This window comes from Gymnodraco acuticeps, unplaced genomic scaffold (genome assembly GCF_902827175.1).
Source record: "Gymnodraco acuticeps unplaced genomic scaffold, fGymAcu1.1, whole genome shotgun sequence".
In the NCBI taxonomy this organism is placed as follows: domain Eukaryota; kingdom Metazoa; phylum Chordata; class Actinopteri; order Perciformes; family Bathydraconidae; genus Gymnodraco; species Gymnodraco acuticeps.
Window position 1 is genome coordinate 2,629,146 of NW_022991443.1, and position 10,867 is coordinate 2,640,012.

General features: G+C 39.3%; 1 protein-coding gene across 5 annotated transcripts in view; it reads left to right on the forward strand.

The window, feature by feature from the left end:
* The window catches only part of LOC117532823 (vitamin D3 receptor A), a 112,648-nt gene extending 102,106 nt beyond the window's left edge, over positions 1-10,542 (forward strand). For all 5 annotated transcript variants that reach the window (XM_034196346.1, XM_034196350.1, XM_034196349.1 and 2 more), the window contains exon 9: positions 1,826-10,542. In XM_034196346.1, coding sequence (XP_034052237.1) covers positions 1,826-2,079 — 254 coding nt within the window. In that variant the 3' untranslated portion in view covers positions 2,080-10,542. The remainder of the gene's footprint in view (positions 1-1,825) is intronic.
* The last annotated feature ends 325 nt before the right edge of the window (positions 10,543-10,867 follow it).

The window sequence follows — 10,867 nt, forward strand, 5'->3', positions numbered from 1 at the left end:
TCAATCTGATCAAAAAACGTGTTCAATGGCATTAAAACGAGAAAGAAAAAACGCTGCTGAATCGGTTGATTGTATCTGTGGCTTTGAAGCAATTGTTTATAATCCATAATTCCATTTTTATGTAAAAATAGGATCACAAAAGTTAGCTGCTAATGGTAGCCACCTTGGTGGTATGCAGCTTCCGGTTTTGGCTACGCGTCGTCACTCTCACTCCTTATTTTTTCATGTGTTGGTGTGTGTAGAACTTCCCCTGATATTTGACCTTTTTAGACAGATTTAGCACACAAAAAAACCTCTTTTGGGGCCATTTGGGTGGATTTTCCATATCTCTGGCCCACCTTGCTGGATTTTGACATGTGACATCTCTTTCTGACCGTCAGAGCCAATGGAATCGAGGGAAAATCACACAGTCCTTATTTTGTAATGTGTGTGTGAGAGACTTCCGCATAGCCAAGACCGGAAGCAGCAGCCACTCTGGTGGCTACCATTAGTAGCTAATTTTTGCTCTGCGATATTTACATAAAAATGGAATTATGGATTATAAATTAAATCATTTTTTTATACAGAGACGTTAAAAACCTATGGATTAACCGATTCAGCCGCGTTTTTTCTTTCTCGTTTTAATGCCATTGAACACGTCTTTTGATCAGATTGACAGCTACGGTGAGACATCTCCCCTCGAAGCTACGTGTTGTGATGTCTGTGTTTGCTTCCCCTGTCCGAGTTCAGATCACTCAGTGATGATACTATATACCTAAATAATCTGTGGAACCTCAGCTTTAATCGGATATCTTGTAAGTGCAGCTACGATAAGTAATAATAAGGGTACTTTTATCTTGAGTTCTGTGCCAAAGTGCGTTAGCATTTTTCGCTCAGGTGTCATTTAGATGCTTCTTATGAGACTTGTGTTTTGTTTTGGTATAAAATGGTTTGTATCGTCAGTTAGCTGAGTTATTTCTGTTAATCTGGTATAACACATTAATAGGTTCTTAAATATTACGATCCCCTGAGACACTGTCGTGAAAAAAAAAAGTAAAGTACCCGCCGGGACTTTGGGGTTTAACAGGTTAAAAAAAACGCAATATATACCGCAGGGGGGGGAAAAACCGCGATGTCAGTTTTTTTCAATACCGTGCAGCCCTAACGCACACTCGCTATTGGAAACTCAACATTTTCCACAAGCTTGAACACTTTTTTTCAGCCAAGGATGGCCTTTTTTTAAACATATGTTCTCTCATCCCCTTCGAGAAAGGAAACAAGGGCAGTGATCCACATTTTTCATTGATGTTTTTGATAAAGTTTACAATAAGTGGTAGAAAGGGATAGTTGTTATTTTGTTGGATAAACGTCCTACATGGCTGCTGCTAGGCGAACCATTAATACAGGTGCGTGCATCCATTTGTGTGAACATTTTGTTTTGAGAAAGTTCAAATGCCAACAAATATGGATTGATGCTGACTTCTCATAAGATAACATGTGGATGTGGATTTTGCAAATGATCACATCTATCGTTTTTCAAATAATTTCGATTTCACGAGTCGAAAACAATCCTGCGCAGCCACCACTGTAATGCAGTTCTGCAAGTAGTATGAAACTAATAATATATATATTAGGAATGTAGAATATTAGTTTGATCACTACAGTCTAAATCAACACAACGATCTGACTGATGTTCTCTTTCCATCCATCCCTCTCCCCACCTGAACCCTTCTTTCCTCTTCCTTCTCCCTGTGCCCTTCCTTCTCTCCTCTTGCTTTCCTCCTTTCCTCTTGGACCTCCCTCACAATTTTCCACCACTGCCCCCTCTTCATCCCCTGATGGGTAGATCGCCCTGGAGTCCAGGACCACGGTCGCATCGAGCAGCTGCAGGACCACCTGTCGGAGGCGCTGCAGGCCTACATCCAGGTGAACCACCCGGGCGGACGCCTCCTCTACGCCAAGATGATCCAGAAGCTGGCCGACCTGCGCAGCCTGAACGAGGAGCACTCCAAGCAGTACCGCTCTCTCTCCTTCCAGCCCGAGCACAGCATGCAGCTCACCCCGCTGGTGCTGGAAGTGTTCGGCAGCGAGGTGTCATAGCAGTGGAGGAAGCCCGCTCACACACACACACACACACTCACCACACATCACAGGAAGATATACCGACCCCTGCCGCCTTCTTTTCCCCGACGGAACCCCAGCTCTGATAGACACAAGGGAGAAGGATGGATAATCCCGTAGGTAGATGGTCACCTTCACCTCCTCCTCATCGTCACCTGACCTCGAGCGGCAAGGCTCCGGATTTCCGGATTTAAGACACCTGGATATGCTCTGCATTTTTGCAGCACCTTGGATAACCAGATTATATTTTAACCTCTGGTACACAGTACCACATTAAAGGTCAGGCAGATATCCTGACTCTGAAGTAGATCGACATCCTGATCCTCATTCGCAAACTCAAATGAAATATCGCCTTTTTCTGCTCACCTCCTTTCCTTCCGGACATCACTGCTAGATTCCTGCCATTTTCTTTTTGTTTTGACAGCGTGACGGATGTGACGGTCACATCCCCTTATAACCTTCATCCTCATAACAAGTGCGAGGAATAAATTCACAGATTTACATCTATTAACCACGCTGGCACTTGTTAGGTACAAATTATACGCAAGCAATGTTCCTACACCTAGATCGCTATGTTGATTTATCGACAGCAAAGATATCCAAATATATTAAACATCAACACAGCCAGCTAGCTTACGATAATATAGTGGAAAAACTTTAAAAATTCTTGGTTAAGACAGGCTGTGTTTCTGTGTATGTGCAGCTGGAGAAAAGAAAGGAAGTTACAGTAGGAATGTTTCAGTGTGGTAACGGTGACAAGAGAAGTTGGATTTGGAGTCACGGAGGTGTGGTAGCTGGAGGGAGGGATATGCTACGGTTGGAATTCCCTGTTCACAAGACAAAGGGAATTTCACAAAACAAGAATGTATGTATAATGCTATATAAATATAAATGATACGTATAAGCTGATATATATGGGTATATAAATATATATATATATATATATATATACATATATATATATTTAAGAGAGCATTCATGGTTGCTTCCGTGGAAGCAAATATTGTTGTATAATGTAGAGGATCTGAAGGCCCCTCCTCAGTTCTGTGTGTGTCGTCACATATAAGAAAGCGATGAGAAGTGTGTGAGGAGTCCTTTTTTATTTTTGTGATGTGTGTACAGTATATGAGAATCCTGATGGACCACAAGGGGGTGCGTGCAGGCTTTAACCTGAGAGTGCATGCATTTTGTAGACTGACATAAACAAACATTGTGGATAGAGATTATCCCCAACAAAAAAATGTACTCGGCTGGTTAGATTGCTGCTAAAACAGTTAGGGCCAGGTAGTTGGACAGAAACCGACTTACCGGCTGTTGCCTCAGGGAAAAGTTTGTCTGATGATTTTGTGTACTTGGTGTTTATGGTGTGTGTGGCGTTAGCTTACAATCATAAGGCAGAGATCGTTTTCGAAGCTCTAGGCATCACTGTGACTTCTAATCGAACTACATAACAGTATAAGTAAGCTAAACGTTTTTTGAAATAACAATTACTACAAAATGTTTACTCTTTATCTGTTCATGAAAAACTTAAGATGGTTTGTACAATCCATTAGAGATCACTGTTAAAGCTGGTCTTCTCATTAAATGGCCACATTAAAAAAAAACAGTGATTTATATAAGCCTTAAGGTAATTTTATTCAGGGAAAAGTAAAGATGAAGGAAGCATTGTAACGTACAGCTGAACAGAGACCTTTTATAACGAAACACGTAATCAAGCGCCATACTTCTTCTTTTTTGGGTCACATTTTGATCCATTTCAACACCAGCCACAGAAGCAAGGTTTAGGATGTTAAAACATCACTACATATCATTTCTCTCGACACAGTGCATGCTCACCCTCTCTCGCAGGCCTGCATCGCCCCCTTGTGGACAAACTCTGTAAATACCACTTGCTAAGTCTGTACATAGTTAGAGATTAATGTAGACAAAATACTAAGAGAACTCAACTGTCGATGGCAAGATGCTCTGGAGATGCAGCACTATATGCAATTAGGAGATGGACTCTTATGTTGTATTCAACTAGAATGGACAGAGGTGGAGATCCTGGTCATGTGACTGAGCTGGTCGGAGCGTTTGAAAAAAGACTGCTGGACACGGGTTGGACCAGAAAGCTGATATGTTTTTTATTTTTACAGTATCACTTTCTATGATACCTATCTATACCTTAAATGCATTATAATCTGCTTATGGCACTGTCTCATTATTATTGGCCTTATAAATATTCTTAAATCTTTAAAACAATATCAATTTAAGAACATGTTATAATGACTTATAAGGTCAAGTATCATACAACCTTATAATCACTTGCGTCATATATCTTTATTCCCAGAGTTGTAATACTTTATACTTTTTTTATATTATGCATAGTCACTGTTATAATGCACATATGTTACTTTAAGTGTGTTCTTGCATATATATATTGATTTATACTTTAACCACTTAGAGTAATTCATATTCAAATTATAATGCATAATAGCAGAGATAATAATGCATAACGCAAAAAAGTTTTACAACTATCAGAGTGACAAATATAAAGTATCATGATGCTTGGCCTTATAAGTCATCATATAAATGTTTTATTTTGTATGATTGAATATTTTTGAGGTCTTTAACTATAGTGCTATAAAAAGTATATAACATATTTGAATGATGTCATAACGCATGGCCTCATAGAAAGTGTTACGCTTATCATTTTCAGCCAAGTTAAAACTGTTTTATATAAAACAAAGATACAGATGGTGTGTCACAGATCGACCTTTACCAATGTAATCCCTAAAATAATAATATTTGTAAGGGAAACTTCTGCAGAAAAAAATACTTGCGATTACTTTGACTAATATTTTAATTGCAATATGATTCACGGTATTGGAGGGATTGATCCTTTTTGCAAAAATAATCGTCTTATATATATTTTAAGAAGAAGCTTTGTGTCATTTTAAGAGAGGATCCGAAACAAACAAACATGTGTTATTATCTCCTATTGTGCATCTTTCAATTTTAATATTGCACAAGTGCAAGTTCCGTCTTTGATACAATTCAAATGCATTGTGCAGTTCTTATAATAATGAATAGTAATAATAGGTGTCCAGCATTGGTCCAACCCTGTCCTGATTAGGGTTGCAAAGGGTCGGAACATTTCCGGTAAATTTCCGGAAAGTTAAGCTGGGGAATTTTGGAAATATTCGATGCAAAATTAAACAAAAAACATGACATTTCAACAGATTTTTCTTTTACATTTTTTTTTTTTTTTAAGTAGAACAGAACAAGTTTTAATTATTTTATTGAACAATTATTTGTTTCATTGAAGAACGAAAACAGGAATGTTGAATTAAATATTACTCATCCCCCCCCAACCCCACTCATTAAAAAAATAACAAAAATGCACCCCCCATCCAAAAATCCCCACAAAGTCCCATTCAAAATGTTAAATGAAAAGAGCCCTTCTCCCTCCAAAAAGTCCCATTAAACATGCACATCTTCCTTCAAGCAATCCTCTGCATTTTTGCTAAACCCTTTCAGTCAACAGGCTCTTCCTGGGCCTCATCAACATCCAACTCTTCCTCTTCCTCTTCAGTGTCACTGTCCAGCCTTGTTGCGGATGGCTCTGTGTCAGGCTCAAAGAGCCTTAGGTTTGCCCGAATGCCAACCAGTTTTTCCACTCTCACATTTGTGAGCCTGTTGCGAACCTTTGTGTGGGCTCAATAGCTATGTGCTATGGCATGGATATTCAAGTGTACTTGAATGGCATCTGTTTGTTTTAGTCAAGATTATGCTAAAATATACTTTCTCCAACTATATTTAAGTTCCCTATGAAGAGCCAACCTTCAATTTGGAAAATTCCCAGTTTATTCCCGTGGAAAGTTTCCATCTTTGAAAATTCCCGGAATGTTGCAACCCTAGTCCTGATGATGCTCTTATGAATGTGATGATGGGACTCCGACGAAATTTGTCGTGTAATAATTGAAAGGGTTCATGTAGCCGAACATTCCCAGTGGTGGAAGTGTCGATCATTCCGACTGGCTGAGTCTCGTCGCACCATCCGGCAGCCTTTCTAAAAGACTCCTAACAGCTCAGTGCGTCCTCACCAGGAGGCGTCTGCTCTGTCCATTCCGAGCTTATGGATGTATATCTTTTCTCTTTCTCTGTTTCTAAAGTCTATCGATAAGCTTTTGACAATTATACAGTATATCCATTTCATTTTGGTGAAAATCTGTTTGTTTTGCTTCTCTTTATTTTATTTTCAAGATTGTCAATTTGATTGTGTGTCAGTGTTTCCCTGCTAGCGCTTTGGCTTGCTGTGCTGGAGCCCGGTGGACTTCTGGAGCCTTTTTCCTACTGCAAGATGAACAACTGGATTTCAAGCAACTTCATACGAATTAGTTGGACAGGGAACGGACTCATTCTTGTTCCTTTTGTTTGTGGAATACGAATAGAACCACCTGGAGCTCCACCCAAGAGGAACAAACACACAGAAGAGAAACAATCGTTCCATTGACAAAGAAAAAGGCAGATCCCCCGCTCTGAAAAACAAAACCCGACATGCGCTTTCCAGAAGCAGCATGTCAAACATAATCAAGTGATCATGAACTAACACTGCCTCAAATGACTGATCCAGGAATTAGCCAATGGCCAACTGTTTTAGCAGCAGCATGGGCGTGCTTCCTCATCCGTCACCCAACCATCTAACCACCTCTTCTTCTGCAATAGCCAATCACAGCAGGATTACTCTTCATAGCTTTAACTCAGCAGCCACACAAAACGGCTGATGGGAGATGTAGCTGCTTTGGAATTGGACGTGTCACTTTCAAACTTTGAAAAAAAAAAAACAGACTGTAGAAATCGGACCCCAGAAAACGTTGGTATTTGACCTCCAGAAGACTGTGTAGAATCTGTACAGAAGATGTTAGGAGATACAATTATTTTTCAAAATGAGAATCTACAGATGTAGTGACGTGTTCTACAGGCAGCGGCGACTGAGGGAAAGTCGCCTCCAGAACCCAAAGTGTGACATTCATTTTCTGACTATTTCTCGCATTGCAGCTCTTGGAATTTTAGACTTTAAAAAAAAAAAAGCGAAAGCAAATACGAAATCCATTACAAAAAAACATTAGTTATTTAGCTTTGCTCCGCTGTTGTTCGACATCACAATGGAATACTACATTTGTAACGGTTGTACATGACAGTTTTTGTTCACTAATGGCTAACGTGAGTATTGTAGCTGATGCTCTCTCCCCTCTCAACCCAGGTCAGCTCCACCTCAGTAGCCTTACTTTCAGAAACCTCACTCTGGATACATTTAACAGATACCTCAATATTTTACAGGATGACTTCTTCACATCAGCCTTTAAGGGAACCAAACATTCACACAAACATGCCAGAACTCTCCTCAGTTTTTATTGCAAACGTACAGTAAACTAGTTGCCAGTAAACCAGTCAGTATACCAGTGGATCCCAATGTTTCTACATGTTAACCGTTTTTCTGCTTTACTCACGAGATCTCTGTGTTTTCTCTATCCGACTCTATACCGATGACGCTCCGCTAAGCTTTGGCGTGGCGTTTAACCCAACATACTACCTCTCCTTCTCCGCACATATATATATATTCAAACATATATATATATATATATTTGTCGCAGCATGATTGTGTTTGTGATAAAGCAACCATTTTTATTTGTTGACAGTAATTAAGGTTTATTTTTTGTATATGTACAGTAGATTCCTCTGTTTTCAAATGCTGGATTGTTTTATACCTCATATCTCAACATAAGCCTACACATCTTTGGAGTCAGTTTATTGGAGACCTCATTACAATCACTTTGTCACTGAAGTGTGGCAATGTGGCTTAAGACCAACGTTCACATAGCAGCTAAAAGAACCTCCGTTATTTTGAGCAGTGAACAATATCCAACCTTTTCGACGTTTGTTTTAAATAAACAAACGTAAATATTTTTTATATATATATTTCAGCGTAAATATATTTGCGCATTTTCTTCTCAAACTGCATTCACATGATATGCTAACTCGAGGTCGGGCACAGAGCCTTGCGGTGAAAACAGCTTGTCAGGTGATGTTTGTATTGTTACATCCACTGCTAGCTTGTCATCTGATTGGTTGCGCTTTGAATGTTCAGCGATAAACAATGTCAAGTTTACATAATTTGAACTTTGGACAATTTTGAGCGATGGGAAGCGCCTCCGCGTAGTCTTAACGGCTCCCTACATAGAAACACAACATCAACGTTAGCTCAGAGTCATTTCAACTGTGACATGTGAATGCAGCTAAACTCTAAGTACAAAAAAGAAGGTAAATGGCAAAGCTGTCAATCATTGAAAGGGTCGTAGTAGCACACTTGGCATTTATTTTTCAAGTGTTCATTCAATAAATGCCAAGTGTGCTGCTACGACCCAAGTTGTTCTCAATATAAGCAGTTAAAACCAAAAAGACTCTGCTGGCTAAGGTTTAGCAAGCAGGCTAATTTAGAGAATCCTTGATCCACCAGTTGTAAGTAACTTTAGCTTAAAGCCTGCTATGTGAATGTAGCATTAAACCAGAGGCCATGGTGGATGTCAAACGCTCGTGGTTGGACAATTTAGAGGGAAACTGGGCACCGAGAGTCAAGAGGCAGCTGCTGCTCCTTCAGTCCAGTAGACAGTTTTTTTGATATAGGCTACAGTTAAAGTGCTAGATTCACAGTGACAGACTTCTCGATCAGTCTTTTCTTCAGCTTTATGCAACAGTTCAGAGACAGGGACAGACGTCTTGGAGTTGATTCGTCTGACTCTGATAAGGGGGGTGGTAGTTAGACTTTTAAAACCAGCTCTTTCCTAACATCTAACATGTAAAAAGTGTCTCCCTCTGCTTGGCTTTGCTCTCGCAGGTTCCCTGTTGTGTTCGTCTCCCGCTGTGGCTTTCCTCTTAACGTCTGATAAGGGTTTATAGCATTGGGATCCTAATTTAGATGTCCTAGATCCAAATAGTGTGTTTCTTCGTTTGTTCGCTGCACTCACTCAGCTTTCAGGTAACCAGGCCTTCAAAATAAAATGCTGTGAAAGACACACTACGCCTTTAGTGAACACTCTGTCGACTCTTTAATTACGTTTCAGCTCATAGGAAGTAAAACAAGTTTTCTTTGGAGTATTATATATTTAGTGATGCAAGTCTTTTATTGCATCTATGTGTTGATTATCACTAACATTTAACGTACCGCGGAAAATCAGTAGGCTACTTTTAGTCATTTTGAGTAAAAATGGTGGCCCGTGTTTGGACCTGAGGAGAGCAGTTGCATAGATAGGAAGTAATTCGCTCTGATCGTATTTCTCTGCTACCTCTTTACATATGTGCTTGTTCATACACACACACACACGCACTTAAAGTCTCAGCCAAACACACAATACTGACAAAAAAAGCCAGACACTGAACACAACACAGACACGCAGCACATTTGTGTGCACTTCTTTCTCCTTCACCAGCAGTTCTTTGCCAATGATGCACTTGTGCTTTTTTCTCGTAATACTCAGCAAAAATAATCATCTTAAAAAAATAAAATACAAAAATATATTCTAGAGCAAGTCCTGGGGTAGCCAGGTCAGTAGATATACATTTAAAATTCATACAGAAAGTTCAAAAAAGCAAACATTAATATATTGCTCAGCTCAGTTGTACCTCGGTGTGCCTAGAACCCACAGCCTTATTTTGGGACAATATCAGGGGTTTAATCCAGAATACAGGACCCTCCGTCTTTGTATTGCTGACCGTCTCATTTAGTTTCCGCAGCAGATCCTTTTCCTCTCTTCATATCCACATATTTGTCGGTTATTACAATTGTTGCATCGATTGTATTCATTGTGGGAGGGGCTTGTCCTGACTTTTTCTGCTGGTTTATTCATTAATGTATTCCCCTTGGTTGATTATTTGTTTAGGTTGGTATTTATAGCCCAATTGTAAAGTACAAATCTTACTTTTTCTAATGAAATGATTTTCTTTTATTTGACTGAATGTAAGCGTTTTCTTTCCCAGCAGACTGGCCTCCCACAGAATGAACTAAACTCATTATTCGGCAGAACAAAAAGAAACAACTATAGTTATGTCCCAAGATAAGAACCTTTGACCTTCACACACGCACACCACTATATGCAGTAAAGCTCACCCGACCTCAGTGCAGGAACGTAGTCTTTTCAACATACAGCAAACAGTTGCCATGGCATCAGTAGCCCTATATATAAAATAACTAGTGTTATACAGTACCTTAACCAATGTCTCTCTTCGTGGTCAAAATCACCGCCTGTTTTTTTCGTGTCGCTCTTTTTTCTTTTCTTTTTGCTCTTTTTGTCTTTAAAGTTGATCCATTGTTCTTTGTTTACATGCATTGTATATGTAGTAAAATACTGATCATGTTTTGGGGAAATCACAAATAAAACAGCTGTACATAATGATGCAAAACACCCCTTGTGTTCCTGCTTCTCTTTTTTCAAGGTCTGTCGGGTTGCTGGTAAAGAGACGCATATGTTTTAGAGAAAGTTAATTTAATTGCTTGATTTCTTTGAAAGGAAGCAGTTATATTTAATAAATACATACCTATTTTCACTAAATTGTTTTAACTTATTTGATTTTTTTTTGGGAAAGGTTTATGGGTATTTTCCTGTACTGTGTTATATCGTTTTTTGTGCATGTAAAATCGCAGAGTTCACTCCCGAAACACCTACATTGGACTTTACTTATGTAACATAGTGACAACACTATGGAACATTCACGCTTCTATTGGCTAGCT